Here is an 18,282-nt window from a genome sequence, read left to right as displayed (position 1 = left end):
ACCTTATTATGAGAAGAAAAACAGAACTATTTAGAAAGGAAAAAGAAAAGGCTTATATGGATAGGACATGAGAGCTGTCTCCAAGTAACTGAAGAGCTGTCATGTGGAATTGTGGTTCAAATTAGAATACTATAATTATTCATTCATCTAACAAGTATGTATTGCATCCTTTCTATCTGCCAGACATTGTTTTTGGCACTGGGCATGCTGTGGTGAGCAAGAAAGACGGTATCTCTCTACTTACAGAGCTTACTTCGAGTGGCTAAAACAGAACATAAATAAGCAAACAAATAGATGACTAAGAGCATGGCAATTTCATATGGTGATAAGTGCAGTGAAGAAAACAACAACCAGGGTAATGTGGGATGGAAAGCCTGAGTTTTGAATGGTTAATAAGAACTTCTCTGAGGAGGTAACTTTTGATCTGTGAACTGATTAAGAAGAAAGAGCCAGTCACATAATTATCTGAGAGAAGAGAATTCCAGGCAGATCAAACACCAAGCAAAATGGTCCTAAGACAGGGAGGAAGTTGCCATATTGGAGAATTAGAAAGGGGGCCAGTGTGGCTGGCAAAAAAATTGGCATCTGATGACAGCAGATTCACAGAAGCTTTAAATCAAAATGCTCTCTTGTGTTCACTCTGAAATTGCACATAGAAATATAAAATTTCTGTGCAATTTATATTTCTCAATAGAAAGATAAGCATAGGTGCCACTCTATTTGAAGCACTGGGTAGAAAGTCCTCAGCGTAAATGCTCAGGCTGAACTGTAAGTCTCTGAAGAACATGAATACAGTCAAAATTCCTTCATTTTAGACATAAAGTAATGTGGTCCAGAGAGGATAAATTATGTAAAAGCATGATATAGTGGAAATTGCACGGATTTGTATCAAATAGGCCTTGGTTCAAATCCTGACGTGGTGGATTTCAGTGTTTTGATGGCAGGAGCCACTTCCATGCTGCTACAACCTGATCTGGTCTTGTGATGTGCCCTAACAAATGGAACACAATGATAATTATGTTGTGCAACTTCCAAGCCTTGGCGTCAAGAGGATTTGCAACTTCTCCTCCTGCCTTTTTTGTAGCACTGACAACCCGTGAACACGTCCAGTGTAGTCTTGAAGATGAGACCATATGGAGATACAGGCCTAGTCATGTCAGCTGAGGACCCAGGCATGTGAATGAAATCATCCAGGACCAGCCATCAGCCAGCCACCAAACAATCTGTCAACTGATTGCGAATCCATGAGTGAAAACAACTAATATCATGTGGAGCAAAGGCAAGTCAACCCAGCTAAGCCTTGGCCATATTGCCAAACTGTAGAAACAAGAGCAGAAAATGTGTTGCTGCTTTTGGTAAGGTGGTCTGATATGCAGCAATAGGTACATGATGCTGAAATAGGTTATGTTTGCTAGTATAACAAAATATAAAACATGTGGCCCTGGCTTCGGCATTGTGAGGCAGGAAGAGCCTTGAAAAACCAAGAGTAAGTTCTTAATAAACGCTGGAAGAATGGTGAACAAACTGTTAGCAGAGGCCTAAAATATGGTATGAAAATTGCTGTTGGAGGGTTGGAAAAGTGGCCTGTATTATGTGGTGACAGAACAATTGGCAAGAATGTCAGCAGTGATAATTTGAAAAACAGAAAGTGAACATAAAACGTCTTTAGAGAGAACACTGAACGTGTTCAGTTGAGTGTTTCTACCCAAGTATGATAAGGTACTATAAGAGAGAAAAGAGCTAAAGAAGGCTATATTTAAATTTGCCATGCAAAACAGACGGAATCCAAGGGACCTACGACACCCTCGGTCGGAAAATAAACTATTCTTTATATTTGGTCTCTCCTAGATGGAAAAAAGCTTCTCAAAATAAAGTACCTTAAAGATCCCCTCAAGAGTGTTGCAGTAAGAGAGTTTGTTAAGAATTTAGAAAGACTTAAGGCAGGTCCTAGTAGATTATCTCAGGGCTTCTAATATTCCTAAAGACATTGTACCACAACAGCAAGGCATATCCAAAAATAAAAGAAATCTGTTTAAAAAGAATTATGGATGTGACTTTGGGCATCAGTTTAGTCCTAAATAGAGTCAAAATTATGTTAAGAGAGTTTTATGATGGTATCACCATGAGTTAGGATTAAAAGAAACAATTCAAAGAAAAGAGAGGAATAGGGTGCTATAACTTTATTTGGGCAGGACCAGGCTGAGAAAGCTAATGAGCTGTCATCAGGGAACATCAATAGCCATTTACAAAACAATCAAACAAAGAACAAAACAAAACAGAAAAACTTAGAGGAGAAAATCAGTAGCCCAGAGAAAATCAGTGGCTCAGAGGGCAGAGCCAATAGTAGATAGGAACAATGGATTAGAGCATCCTTACCAAGGAGCATAAATGGACCCTGATTCTCCATCCCTGGAGCAAGAGGCCCTGAAAACATGTGTCAAACTGAATTTCAAAATTGCTATGGACAAGTGATTGCTATGTGCTTTCCATTTCTCCTGCTTCTAAAGGAGATTTTATCTACTGTGGTTTCTTGCTGTATCGTTTTGTGTTGGGTGTATGGAAGATAGAAAACATGTCTTTCTATATCACAGAATCCTCAATAAAAACAAGCTAAACCCAAATAATCTCATAGGCATTTGGACTTGATGTAGATCATAAGACAATGAACCTTGAGCCTAATGCCATGATTAGATGATATTTTGGGTGTCTTGGAAAGGAGTGGATGCAGTTTACATTTGGGAGGGATGTGAATTGCTCTAACCGGATGGCAAGTTAGGACTGTTTGCAAAGATGGCTGCAATAATCCTTCCCTAGTCATATGCATGTCCCTTTGTGATGTGGTTTTGCAGTTCTTCTCATCAGTAAGTGGATGGTATTTACCTACTTCATGAACATACGTTGACTTTGTAACATGCTTTGAAGAAAATATGGAAGTAACACTGTGTAGACTTTGGAGTCTTTGTGCCAAGAGATCTTTCAGCTTCCACTCCTGTCCTCTTGGAACACTGCTAGCCTTATGAAGTACCCTTATCAAACCTAAACCAGCTGCCTTGATAAGACATCGTGAGGCAAGAGAGATTATGAAGAGACAGAGAGAAGGGCTTGGCCATCTCCGCAATTATAGCAATCCCACGTGAGGCTCCAGACACATTAGTGAGAATATCTTGATCCCCCGGTATCCCAACAACCATCTGTAAATGCATGATTGAGGCCAGCAGATACCCTGTGAAGTAGAAGAACTGATCATATGTGCTGAACCCAAATTGCCAACCCACATGACTATAGTCAATTAGATAATTGTTGTCTTAAGTCCTGGACAATTTATTTAACTTTTTCAGACTATTATTTCATCTGAAAAATTATTTCATCTATCTTATAAGCAGATTGTGAGGATTAAATGAAATAACGTATAAAAACATTTAGTCTATACATCCTAAGCACTGAATATAGGGTAGCTAATAATATGAATAATGATAACAACTATACCAATGACCTATAATACTACACACGTCCAAGATTGTGATTTAGGAGCAGCTTTGGATTAAGACCAGGGCCTCCCAGGCCAAAGCACTTTCCCCCACACTATACTGTTTCTCCATATTTGTTGGACTTTCTCTAAGGTATTTATTTACTTGTGGAAAACAACAACAACAATATTTTAAATAAACAATTCATTTATATTAATGTTACTCTTATTTATTCCATGATGTATCAGAGGGCAGGACTATACAGAAAACATGGATGCAACTTATGAAAAGGCTGATGTGGCGTCAATAAAAGGAACATATTTCTAAAACAGATCTTTCTACAGTCATACAGGTTGCATTGCCTTAAAGTTGTAGTATATTCCTTGTCACTAAAAGCATTCAAGAACAGGTTACATTTCTTCTCTCAGGACTACCAACACATGCAGTTAGAAAGTTAGGCCAGCCGATTTTTATGTCTCTTCTTAATATTGTGGGATACTTGTCCTGTTTTCTCAAAAATCTTCTGCATTTAAAGGCTTATACAACAACCTAAGTCTTAAGCCACAATCTATACATTTAGAAATTTCATTGCCATTTTCATTTTTAGACATGTATAGATGCACTATAGAAAGCAACATAGAATGTGAAAATTTTTAATTGGCCTTTTCTCCTTTGATTGAGATCAATACTCAAAACAGTCAATTGTTTTATGTGTTAACTGTCTGTTCATATACTGGGAAAAAATAAACTCAATATGCTCTTGCCAAAAAATTTTATGTATTCATTTATCCAGTGAATATTTATGAAACATTTATCAAATCTCTCTTATACATTAAGCTTTGTGCTATGTGGTATAAGGTTGTATTTTACAGAAAGAGCTACAAGAAATACTTTGATGCCAAAAAAAGAGCCTTAAATATTTTCAGATTTTACTTCTTATCATTTTATAAGAGAGACCTATTATATGAATACTTATTTACCTAATTTGATACTTATTAAAACAAAATCTATTCATTTGAGACATTTTCATAATAAAAGTTAATCACAAGTTAATCTATGTGTAGAGAGGGCTTACAAGGGAAGTGAACTGTTGCTTGGGTTTAGATTTGATTTAGGATAGAAATAAATACTTCTTAGTTTATTTATCTGTGTAGTAATAAAGCTATGCAACTTGCAGTTTCATGTTATAGATTTGCAGTATATAATATGTAGTTCTCCAAGAGAAAAAAATTTATGGACAAGATTAATGAAAACAAAATGTTTTTATCTACTTCCTATCAATATAATATGAACACAGGTCAAAGGGTTATTTTATGTGAAGTCCAAACCATTTCTAATATTCCCTCTTAAACAGATCACTTCTCTGTTTTGTCATGATAATTTAGCTTTAATCAAGCTTGACAGATCGATTTCTCTCTCACCTTTCAAAATTTAAACTTGGAGCCCATACACATTTATATAGAAAAATGATTTCATAACTATATTTTAAATATGACTTTACTATCTTTATAAAACATAAATAGAGTCTCAAGAAAAGCAATCTTGTTATTTTGAAATTTTCTTGAAAAGACTGATTTGAGGGGGAAGAATATAGTTAATAGAAGCCATTTTTGATGTTATTTAATACAAAAGCAAACAGATCTTTTTATATTTGACATTAAAAATCTGATCATTTGCCTTTTTAAAGAAAGCACATACAGCTTTTATGTAGACTGCACAGTAAAGAATAATAATATTTCTGTTTACGGAGATATCAACTGGCATTTCACTGTAAGTCAATGGTCTATCGGTGCTGCAGCGTATTAGACCTCAATCTGGCATCTACAAATGTCAAGAGTATAAAAAATATATATGTAGGATGAAAATCAAAAGCATGTTCCGAACTCCCAAAAAAATAAAAATAGGGAAACAAAGTTCACGTAAACATATTTGCTGCAGAAATCAGTGCAATACTCAGCTGTCAATCCAGAAAAACAACGAGGGAGCCACACTGTCAGTAGGACAGGATAATAAAATTTCTAGCAGATGTTCAGTCAGGGCTCTAATTTTTATTGAACTCCCTTGGTAAGCATTTAATTTGTTTATCATATGCAAGCTTGGCAAATTGTACTTCATCAAAACTGTATTGTGAAATATTAATATTTCATATGATAACAAAACCCCATAGAATAACCTTTGTCATATTAAGAGCATCCAAATTTCACATGTCAAGATTCTGAATTTTAATACATTTTAAACAGATTCTTCAATTGCCATAATAAATTATAATACAGCTAATCTAAATTGGTATACTATAATGTCACAGAATGTATAGTACATGTAACACTTTAATAGACATCTTTAGTAAAAGGCTATGGGGAAAAAAGTATGTTCATACTACTGAGTTGTATATTACCAACATTTCATCAATAGGAAAGCACAGAAATAAGCACATAAGATGTAATTACAAATTCACAAATTTAATCACTAATTAGGAACCAGATAAGGAAACAAAAAAAGTAGACCTCTATGAGGCAAACGGACTACTCGGCAAAATCACATATGGAAAATAATCTTTTTTAAAAATGGCATTACATAAGCCCAAGGTGGCTTCATTATTTTTGTCATTGCAATTTGCACAAATATGTTTAAAATAGTCTGCACAATATTTTGTTGTACCCACCATCAAAGTAAGTGAAATAGGGTTTCCAAAAAGCCCCGCATGGTTACATTTCATGTGCCAAATTTAATTTCCATTTGTTCATAACTCCCCTTTTGAACCAGCATCACAGACTTCTAAATTGATAGATTAAATTCAAATTGGAGGTTTAGAAGTAAGTTAGCTTCCACATTTATTTCTGCTGGTGATCCTAATAAAGGCAAGTGCTACTAGGTTACTGAAAGACACAGCATCACAAATCAATGCATGTCACCAACAGCGTAAAGACTGATGTCTCTGATTAATCAGAATTCAATTATTGCAAGCAAAGAAAACATCAAATTCAAAGCAACAAACGCCTTTTTTTCAGCTATAATTCCTCACTTGTGCCCAATTAGCCACCTATTTCGGTTTACATATATATATTTTTTAATAGCATAACTAATATAGTCAGTAAATGGTATCTGAGACTCAGTTTTCTCCAACAGATTAAACATTTGACTATAGCTTCTCAGTAATTTTTAAACAATCAATTGAAACAAAGACAAATATACTATCAATATTCTACAAGGTTATAAACAATGGATTCATGATATTCTAAAGCTGAATCTAGTATATTCTGTTAATTTTTGCACTTTGTTTAATAAAATATTCAGTTGATTTATTTGAAAAAATAACTTCTCTTTAGATATCTAAATATAAAAAATCTTCATGAAGCATTTTTTTCCTGCACTGTTTTTTTCCTAACTTTTGAGAATTCTCTAGATTTTCCTGACCACACTTACACATTGCATCTTGTAAAGCTGTCAGAATCAGACAGCCTTAATGTTTTAGCCATAATAATGCCAGCTATTGATCCTAGTAAGAGGAAAAAGAAAGAGAGAATGTGCTTAATGGGGCATGTTTTTTCTCTATTATTTTCTTTGCCTAAGGATAAAGCTGATTCAAATAATGATACTCTTTTCTTAGTCACTAAATTCACACATTCATATACATTAATTATTACTACCAGTTAGTATTAAATACATTGAGAGGTTTAGTATTTGTAATTTATCAACAAACAGTCTAAAAATGTTAAAGTGTGTTGCTCTTTTCTAATTCAAAACCATATAAGGATGCAACCCTTTTGTTGTATATAGCATCCTACTTTAAAAACATGCATTTATATACTTTGTGTACTTTAAAGACTCAATCTCAATTTTAATACGTAGTTTATTTCCTACTAAGTATAAGATGGCCACTTCCGGGTAAGTAGAAAGTCATACTATTAAATGAAACTCAGGGTATTTGTTTTTGAGAAAGGTTTCTGTATTCCAAATTTGGGAAGAATCTATCCTATTACCAGTACCAATAAATTACACCGGGATTCTTTTTGACATAAATTGAATCCCAGAATTTTGTGCAAACCAAATCAATTGTGTCCCTATCTTTAAGCTGAGGCATCCAAAATAATGAAACAATTAATAATACAAAAATAAGAGTTTGTGATTATTAAATGAAAAACTCACTTTTGTAATATTTATATCTTTGTTGCTTCCTAGACAATACAAATGAGAAATGTATGCCTCCCCATCCTTCCATGGGACAGAAAGGAAGGAAAGAAGCTAAAGACTAATGTGTAATGATAGGTCTTGTCAAATAGTTTAGTAAGTTTCTTAGTAAAAAAAAAAATCATTATAATATTTATACCTTAATTAAAATATATGATAGACATTTCTATATGATTTCAATAATATTTTCTTACCTTATCAAGAGAGAAAGTTTTGGTCAGGGCAAAACCCCATCCAGCTTCAAAAGCTCTTCGAATCATTGATGTGCTGGTAGCTGGAGTTGCACTAGCAAGACCAAAAGGATTTATAAACTTCAATCCGGCCATTTCTACACTAATGTCCACCAGATCAATAGGAGTGTAAAAGAGGGGTAGTTCAGGCTTGGCAGAAATGGAAGCTCCATATTGTGACTGCAAAATACAAACCAATAATTGGTTTCATATTACATCTAAATTGTCCATAATAATATTTTACAAAAATCACTTCAACACAGCATCCGAATTAACATAGATTACAACAATCTGTTTACAATGAAAAAAACTGGCAAAAAGTCAGTTAGCAGAGAACTGAATTCATATAATATCCTATTTTAATTTCAAAGGCAGTATGAAGAGTATTAGCAGAAATAAAATCAATTAAATAAACAAACAACTGTATTTAAAACATACTGAGATTCAAATACAGAAAGGAATAATTTTAGAATTTTTCTCCCTGGTCCAACCCAGTCTATTTGTACTTAATTTATGAAAATACCTTTAGTGCTCAGAGATATGGGCAACGGCAAGTCAGGGGGCCTAAATTCAATTTCCAGTAATCTCACTACTGTTTAGGTGATTTTAGGAAAGCCAACTAATACGTCCCTGTCTTTTCTTCTCTATCGTTTTCAGTATAGCAGCAGGAATGCTGCTTGCCTAATTTCTACCTCACAGGAAGATTGGAAAATTCAGAAAATCATAAGCTGCAGGGAGATATTTAATTTGGAAAGTGGGTAGTGTACTCATGTGCATTATGGGGGTTTGTTCTTTTTCCTGAAACCAAATAGGTCCCAAACAGTTTATGTCAAAATGTTTGGCACTCAAAACTGTAAATTTACCTTTGTTAAATGATCAGTGTAATAATGCTTCTTTGCAGGATTATTGGAATGTTTTAATAAAAACACTTATTCTTAGCACATGGCACACTGAAACATCCTACATAGGTGCTTGCTAAATGTTGTCTCCTTTTCTGACTGGGGAGGTTATTAACGATTGCATCAGGCCTTTTGTTTGTAAAGTCTCTCTCTCTCTCTCCATTCCTCCCTCCCCTTCTCTCTCTCTCTGTTTATCTCCAAAAGACAAATAACACTGGAAAATATAAAAAGGATGAATTTTCTCAGCCAAAGCGGTTACTGAATGGACAGGGCTAGTTAATTCAAAAGTAGAAATCCTTTCTCTTGTGAATCATCACTCAAAAGAAAAGTTATTTGAGCAGAACTTTAATTTTATAGGAGTGTGTCTTGTGTAGATAAAGATTGCCATGACTTGCATAGAAATTATTTCTGGCCCTCCACCACTTACAATGCAAAGCAAAGTTCACTTAATATGTAAAAAGGCATCAAACTTGTCAATTGAAACACTAATGTGTCTCGGGTACATGCAAAGAGATGCCTGATGGGATCCAGGCTTCAGTTATGGCAGGCGCCTTCTCCCAGGGATGTTCTGGGCTTCAAGGCATATTTCTGAATATTGGTTAGTCTGGGTGTGACATAATTTTTCTGTCCTCACCTAGGATTGCTATACTATTAAAAGGATTATTAGCAAAGTCAAAAACTACAATGTAAAATATAGGAAACTGGGGGTTAATTTGAGGTGTGTGTATGTATGTGTGTCCACACATGGATGTTTACAATGACAACAACCGGTAAAAAGTCAGTTAGCAGTAAACTGAATACATACAATATCAATCTTTTTAAATTTCAAAGGCAGTATGGAAAGTATTATCAATTAAATAAACAAACAAACAACTTTATTTAAAAGATACTGAAATTCAAACACAAAAGGGAATAATTTTAGAATTTTTCTCCTGGTCCCACTAACCAGCCTCTTTGTGCTTAATTTATGAAAACTTGCTTGATGGTATTTTCTTAGCTTTGTGTAATCATAATATAAATTAAATCAAGCAAGTTTTAGGGATAGACTAAGGAAGAATTTCCTTACATTACAGGTTGATTCATATCGGTAAAAGTATAGAAACACCTTCCCTGCTTTAGAAACAACGTTGAGCCAACTTCCTTTGATTCCAATAGCAGAACTACACGTGGTCCTACATACCTGTACTTTACAAGGTGAAATAAATGACCTTATAAGTATTCTTCTCTTTTTATGGCTGTGTGTTGAAATATCTATTTTTCTCAGTCTTACGGACGAATTTTGGTTTGTTCATAATTGTAGCTATATATGGCATTAGGCAACAGCCCAAGGAGGCAGATATGTATGCATAGTTCAACTTGCATTGCTTAATTTATGTAGTTTTAAATAAATAAGTAATTGCTTTGAAATTCTTACAAAGGTTGCTGCCTTAATACTTAGAAAGAAAATGATTTGGACAAATTTTGCAAGATTTTCTTTAAGCTTCAAAACAAAACCAAACACATCAAAGCAAACAATAAAATACACACACACACACACACACACACACAATTCTTTCAAATGAGAAATACAGCTTCTTATATATTTTTTCTTTTATTCACAAAAGTGCTACTATGTATATGTGTTTGTAATATAATCTAAAATCTTCACATGCCATAGGCAGTCTTTTTTCATACTGTGCAACACAGGGCTATTTTTAGCTTTGTCTTTGTCGTGCTATAACAACTCAGTCTGTTCAACTTCATCATACATCCATGCCCTAATGTACATCTCCTTTTCTGAATTTTAAAAGCCTGTTCCCCCTTTGTACCCTTGCTCAGCAAACTCAAGCTTATCTACTTTCAGTTCTCATCACAAGGTTAATTCCTCCCAAATCTCAATTGTAATCTCCAAACTCAGATTTCCAAAAGACTTCAAGGTCTTTGGATGTAGATGCTTTGCTCTTACACTTTAATATCAACTCTTCTATCTCATCATATTCCCTCCTAACAAATATTTTATCTAGATTTTCAATTTTAGACAATACTATTTTCCCATTCATCCAGTAGTGTAGTAAATAACAGATACAAGGAAACAACCTAGGTGTTGAACAATGGGGATTGGTTCCATAATGGTCCTATTGTAAAAAGGAATGCTATGCTAGCATCAGAAATGATACAGAAGAAAATAATTTATTGACATGAAAGAGGGTTTATTATGTACAAAGTAAAACAGTGAGTTAATATTATAATATGATATGTAAATTCCAAGTTTTTGATGGAAAAACATGTATATCTATTTTGCTGTATGTTTCCATTTACCCGTCAATCACAAAAGATAAACATCAACATGCTAGGAGAATTATATCTCAGAATCAGGGTTTTAGATGACCTTTAATTTTTAAATTTTTGCTTACTATAATTTTCATATTTTCAATGATAAATACAAGTTAATTGATGAAATAAATAGATTTGAAGGTATACTAAAACAATTTTTAAAAGAAGCCATGTGTGTTATTTCATTTTCACACTGCTGTTAAAGACATGCTTGAAACTGGGCAATTTACAAAGGAAAGAGGTTTAACTGAACTTAAAGTTCCACGTGGCTGGGGAAGCCTCACAATCATGGCGGAAGGCAAGGAGGAGCAAGTCACATCTTACATGGATGAAATCAGGCAAAGAGGGAGAGTTTATGCAGGGGTACTCCTCTTTTTAAAACCATCAGATCTTGTGAGACGTATTCACTATCATGAGAACCGCATGGGAAAGACCTGCCCCCATGATTCAATTTCTTCCCAACAGGTTCCTCTCCTAACACATGGGAATACAAGATGAGATTTGGGTGGGGACACAGCCAAACCATATCACCATGATACTCTAAAATCCATTAAGTGAAGCTCAAAGTAAAGAGTTTGCCCTTTAGTTTCCTCCATAGACTGTCCTGAATCAACTTTTTCAGTTCTACTTATTACTATGTAGAGCTAGAACAATCGAAGAGACTACTTTAAAAGCTTTATTTTACAAACAGAAAACTAAAGCCAAAAGAGGCTAAATGAGTATCTGTAAGTTGCTCCATTACTGGTAAAGCCACAATAAAATATACAGTTTGCTGCCTTGTTGGCTTATGTTCTTAATCCACCCTCAGAAATAAAATAAAATAAAACATTCCTTCTCAAAAATACTTTGTGCCTCCCTATCTCTGCACTTTTCACATTCCATCTTTCTTCTCCACATGCTGAAAATTACCCATTCTAAAGTCCTTCCCTTGTCATTATAGAGAAATTATTTTATCTGAGACACTCATAGGTCACAAAAAGTATAAGTATTTTAATTTATTGATTACATTGAAAATATTTGGTTATACGTTTAAGTACTAAAATGCATTAACTTCCCCGTATTTTTCAGGAAACCAACTTAACATTTCTTTGCATGGCATAGTCTGATTTTTTTTTAATAATGTACTGCCAATATACCTGTTAGACTCAGTTACTAATGTTCATATAGAACTATTTTCCTATTTTCGTTCATTTATTTATTCAGCAGGTATTTGTTAAGAACTTGGGGTTAAAAAGATGAACAAAACAGACAAGGTCCCTGACATATGCAAAACAATACAAATAAATTTACCACCTACCACCAAACACACACAAAATTTACTACCGATAGTTCATCACACTGTTATGTCTCCATACATTATTTTATGCATTTTTTTACCTGCTTAAAATACAAATAAATTTAAGACTTTCCTCATGCATTAAACTCTTCATAATCCTTCCAAACTCAACTGATTCATTCAAGCATATACTTATTAGGACATTTCCTTACTACCATCTATACAATTTTCTGAAGTAGCTACCTCTTTTTTATTTACTATTCCACAATTTTACTTTATTATTATTCTTTAAGTTCTGGGATACATGTGCAGAATGTGCAGGTTTGTAACATAGGTATACTGATGCTATGGTGGTTTGCTGCACGCATCAACCCGTCATCTACATTAGGTATTTCTCCTAATGCTATCCATCCCCTAACCCCCCACTCCCCAACTGGCCCCAGTGTGTGATATTCCCCTCTCTGAGTCCATGTGTTCAACTCCCACTTATAAGTGAGAACATGCAGTGTTTAGTTTTCTGTCCCTGTGTTAGTTTGCCGAGAATGATGGTTTCCAGCTTCATCCTTGTCCCTACAAAGGATGTGAACTCATCCTTTTTGGAGACTGCATAGTATGCCATGGTATATATGTACCACATTTTCTTTACCTAGTCTATCTTTGATGGAAATTTGGTTTGGTTCCAAGTCTTTACAATTGTGAATAGTGCTGCAGTAAACATGCGTGTGCATGTGTCTTTATAGCAGAATGATTTATCATCCTTTGGGTATATACCCGGTAATGGGATTGCTGGGTCAAATGGTATTTCTGGATCTAGATTCTTGAGGAATCGCCACACTGTCTTCTGCAATGGTTGAACTAATTTACACTCCCACCAACAGTGTAAGTGTTCTTATTTCTCCACATCCTCTCTAGCATCTGTTGTTTCCTGACATTTTAATGATCGCCATTCTAACTGGCATAAGATGGGATCTCATTGTAGTTTTGATTTGCATTTCTCTAATGACCTGTGATGATGACCTTTTTATCATATGTTTGTTGGCTGCACAAATGTCTTCAGACAAACAGAGAGCCAAATCATGAGTGAACTCCTATTCACAATTGCTACAAAGAGAATAAAATCCCTCAAAATACAACTTACAAGGAATGTGAAGGACCTTTTCAAGGAGAACTACAAACCACTGCTCAAGGAAATAAGAGAGGATACAAACAAATGGAAAAACGTTTCCAAGGACAGAAAGAATCAATATCATGAAAATGGCCACACTGCCCAAAGTAATTTACAGATTCAGTGCTATCCCCATCAAGCTACCATTGAATTTCTTCAGAGAAGTAGAAAAAACTACTTAAATTTCATATGGAACCAAAAAAGAGCCTGTACAGCCAACACAACCCTAATCAAAAAGAACAAAGCTGGAGGCATCACGCTATCTGACTTCAAATTATACTACAAGGCTACAGTAACCAAAACAGCAAGGTGCTGGTACCAAAACAGATATATAGACCAATGAAACAGAATGGAGGCCTCAGAAATAAAGCCACACATCTACAAACATCTGATCTCTTTGACAAACCTGACAAAAACAAGCAATGGGGAAACGAGTCCCTGTTTAATAACTGGTGTTGGTAAAACTGGCTAGCCATATGCAAAAAACTGAAACTGGACCCCTTCCTTACACCTTACACAAAAAATAACTCAAGATGGATTGGAGACTTAAATGTAAGACCAAAAACCATAAAAACCCTAGAAGAAAACCTAGGCAAATACTATTCGGGATATAGGCATGGGCAAAGACTTCATGATTAAAACACCAAGAGCAATGGCAACAAAAGCCAAATGTGACAGATGGGATCTAATTAAACTAAAGAGCTTCTACACATCAAAAGAAACTATCATCAGAGTGAACAGGCAACCTACAGAACAGGAGAAAATTTCTGTAATCTATCCATCTGACAAAGGGCTAATATCCAGAATCTACAAAGAACTTAAACAAACTTACAAGGAAAAAAAAAAAAAAAAAAAAAAAAAGCAACCCTATCAAAAAGTGGGTGAAGGATATGAACAGATATTTCTCAAAAGAAGAGAATTATGTGGCTATCCCACAGTTTAAGATATGCTGCTACTCAGCTGTCATCACAGTTGGCCATACATGTTAATTTTCTCTTCAAATATAACATAAGCTCCTTGAGGACAGTGACCAAACATATCTTAACCAAATTATTATCTCCACAATTAAAAATATGCACCTATGCCAGGCGTGGTGGCTCATGCCTGTAATCCCAGCACTTTGGGAGGCTGAGGTGGGAAGATTATGAGGTCAGGAGATGGAGACCATCCTGGCTATGGTGAAACCCCATCTCTACTAAAAATATAAAAAATTAGCCAGGCATGGTGGCAGGCACCTGTAGTCCCAGCTACTGGGGAGGCTGAGGCAGGAGAATGGCATGAACCTGGGAGATGGGTCTTGCAGTGAGCTGAGATCATGCCACTGGACTCCAGCCTGGGTAACGGAGCGAGACTCCATCTCAAAAAAAAAAAAAAAAAAAAAAAAGCATCTGTATAAAATATTTACTCTTGAAGGCAATTCTTTCCTCTGTAGAGATACAGATAAATAAAATCACCTTTTCACTTGGCATTCCTCAAGTATTTTTTACAGAACTAACGTATACTTCCTACATCTCCATTTTTTCTCTATGCTAAACATTTTTATCTTTAATAATTACTTTTAATACAAAATGATCTTAGCATTCTAGTTATCCTTTGTTAGGTATCTCATTTACCTATATGCTATGAAATTGAGGAATCCGCTAACATGGTTGAAAAGGTTAAAAAGGAAAACTTGAATTTTTGTCATTTCCCTCCTTGCCTTCCCATTGTAAAGCAAGAATCATTTTATAACCTGGACATCACCATGACCTCTTTGATTGTTCAAAATACACTCAATGAAAACTAAAGAAAACTACAAAAGCAAAAGAAGCTGAAGTCCTAAAGAACCGAGATGAGAATGGTAAAAATGGAGATTAAGGAAAAGCTAAATGTCTAAGTTTTAGAGTGTAAAGATAAAGAGTAACCTTTCCTTTTTAAAGTCCCTCCTAGACATAAGAGAAATTGAAAATAACAAGGATGTCTAAAGACTATTTTTTTAAAGTTTGCTTTTTTCACCCTTAGAATTTTTGGGAAGAGACTGAGTAAAGGTTTTATTCACTTACAATAAAATTTCTAAAAATTAACTCCATGACAAGCATAGGCCATGAGGAGTCCAAAATATACATGTGTTACACTTAATTTTTCTCACTTCATTGTCATCTGCAAATTCCTTCAAGGTTCTTTACTGCATACAGAACAAACCATAACCTCAGCATTATATAATCCCAACTGTGATCTGGGCCCTTCTCCCTCCCCAACCTTTCTAATCTCATCTCCTACCTCTCCTTCAAAATATTTTATGCTTCCACTTATTGAACTAGTTATAATTTCTCAAATAAAACAATATCATTAATGCATCTTTGCATTTTGCCTTTTGTTTTTGCTCAGAATGTTCTTTCCTGCCGGTGATAATGCTTTGAAAATTCCAACGAAGCCTTCAAAAGTCAGTCCTGTTGTCATCTCTACTAAAAAACCCCCTTGTGTGTAAAAAAGGGAGACAGAGAGGGAAATGATAAACTACCATTTAATGAGCATAGTGTTTTAGTTTTGCAAGGTAAAAAAGTTCTGGAGAAACATGATACATGTGCTTAATGCCACTGGAACTGTACACTTAAAGATGTTTAACATGGTAAATTTTATATTATGTATGTTTTATCACAATTTAATCACGAATAATTATTTTAAGCTAAAAAAAAAAAAAAAAAAGTCTAGGAAGCCTCTTGACAGAAGATATTGTGAAGATATAGGGAAGGCCAAGGTTTAACTTTTAAAACCTAAACTGTGTAACAGGCCCTGTAAACGGGATGAAAGCCAAGAAACTTATGGTCAAGTTGAAACTCTCAAACTGCAGGAGTATAGTCTGGGGTCCCTTAGATGCAGAAAAGAAAATTTATTACAGTGAAGTATGTTTGTGTTCCACATGAGAAATAATTTTGAAATAGAGTTGTCCATTAGGGGAAGGGTCTGTCCTGGGAGATGTGAGATCATTTCCATTGGATATGACTCAAATTACCTATTAGTCAAGCCATGGGTGTGAAGTTGGAGCTAGATAACCTTTAAGATATTTTCCAAGCCCTAATTCCATGGCTTCGTGATCATTATCATGATAAACTCTGAAGTCTTGACTGGGCACATTTTCCACAAGGGGCTTGTTGGTAAAGTGTAGAACAATGAACTCAGAAAGGGCCTATTCAAAAATCAGAATTGGTCGTGTTCTAAGATATAGTCCCACAAAGCTCTCAGGCCAAGATAACTTACCAATATATATCCTAGAAATACTTCTAGATGTTTCAGTTACTGAGCATCCAGGAAGCCTCACCTCTGGACATTGTGTGCTAATTAGCTCTTCTTTTTCCCTTTTTTGAAAATAGTCTGTATCCATCATCAAACACCCCTAGGACGCTATCCCTTCTTGATGGACACATTACAGTTTATTCAGGATATAGTTTACACTCCCAAATTTCTATCTCTAACTCAGACCTCTCCTCTGATTAGATTGTTGCAATCAGTTGGATATTTCTGACTTGTATTTTAAACTTCTCACACTTGAATATCTATTAGGCTTTTTAAACTGAAAACCCCTGATGCGAATTTTCTGCCACCAAACCTGCTCCTTCTACAGCCTTGCCCATTTCAAAGAATGGCAACTGTATCCTTCCGATACCTTTGGCCAAAAACCTTACAATCATTTGTGCCTTTCCTTTTACACTTTATAGCCAGTCTGTCAGAAAAATCTACTGTCTCTTTTTTCAAAATATATTCCATTTCTCACCTCCACTACTACCTCCTGGTCCAAGCATGGTTATTTCTCACTGAATTTACCACACTAACCTTTTAACTTGTCCCACTGCTTCATGTCTCAGTCTTTCCCAGCAAAGGAACCACAGTAGGCTGATGGTTGCTACTCAACATTTATGGTGAGTGATTATGGTGATGGTTACATGACTCCATACATCTGTCAATACTCATCAAATGGTACAATGGAAATTGGCAAATTTTATTATATACAAATTATATTGCAGTAAAACTGATGAAAATGAAAAAAACAAAAAAACAAAAAAACAAAAAACACAACCTCCTCAGGTTCCCACAAGCAAAGCTGCTTCCTAATCATACTTTGTACTTGTTTGCTTACATATATGCTATCTCTCGCTTGATTTAATTTCAGCACCTAGTATAAGACTTGGCACAGAGATACTCAACATATTTACTGAATGTATTAGACTAGTGACCTTGGGTACTCAGTGTCTTTTTCAAATTAGTTCCCAGTAAAGTGATAATCAGTTTAGATGAAATAATCATTAACTTTATTCCAAATCTATAAAAGTCCATTATTCTATGATTCTAATGTAGAGTGGCATTCAAGCCCTGGAAGATTGCTGATTTTAGGCCAATCTCTCCAAGAACCATCTAGTGGGAATAGTAAGTAATTGCCCTGGGTAATTAAGTATCTATGTGTGTATGTGTGTATATATATATTCTATAATTCAGTCACATTAAATGACATTAAGATTCACCAACATCACACTTTTGCCAAGGTCTTGCCTAAAATAGAGCATTTTTCTTCCTACTGGAATTTTGACTTCCAGTAAGAATGAACTTTGGTGGCAAGTAACAAACTGGCCTTACCATGAGGTACAGGAGGATCTCATGAAAATCATGCAGAAATGCAGCCAGGCCTCCAGGAAGAGCTGGGAATTCTCGAGGAAAGTAAGAAGATTCTTCATGCTTTGTCCTTTTTCTTTCTATGTACAGCCACTTTATT

General features: G+C 35.0%; 1 protein-coding gene across 6 annotated transcripts in view; it reads right to left on the bottom strand.

Annotated features, from left to right (window-relative positions):
• LOC105485445 (dihydropyrimidine dehydrogenase) overlaps nt 1–18,282 on the bottom strand; it is an 875,814-nt gene that overhangs the window by 439,827 nt on the left and 417,705 nt on the right. For all 6 annotated transcript variants that reach the window (XM_011747801.2, XM_024793997.2, XM_071074657.1 and 3 more), the window contains one exon: nt 7,850–8,065. In XM_011747801.2, the coding sequence (XP_011746103.2) occupies nt 7,850–8,065 (216 nt within the window). The remainder of the gene's footprint in view (nt 1–7,849; nt 8,066–18,282) is intronic.

Source organism: Macaca nemestrina, chromosome 1 (genome assembly GCF_043159975.1).
Source record: "Macaca nemestrina isolate mMacNem1 chromosome 1, mMacNem.hap1, whole genome shotgun sequence".
NCBI lineage: Eukaryota > Metazoa > Chordata > Mammalia > Primates > Cercopithecidae > Macaca > Macaca nemestrina.
The sequence above is the reverse complement of the archived record's forward strand: the minus strand, read 5'-3'. Positions and strand labels throughout refer to the sequence as shown.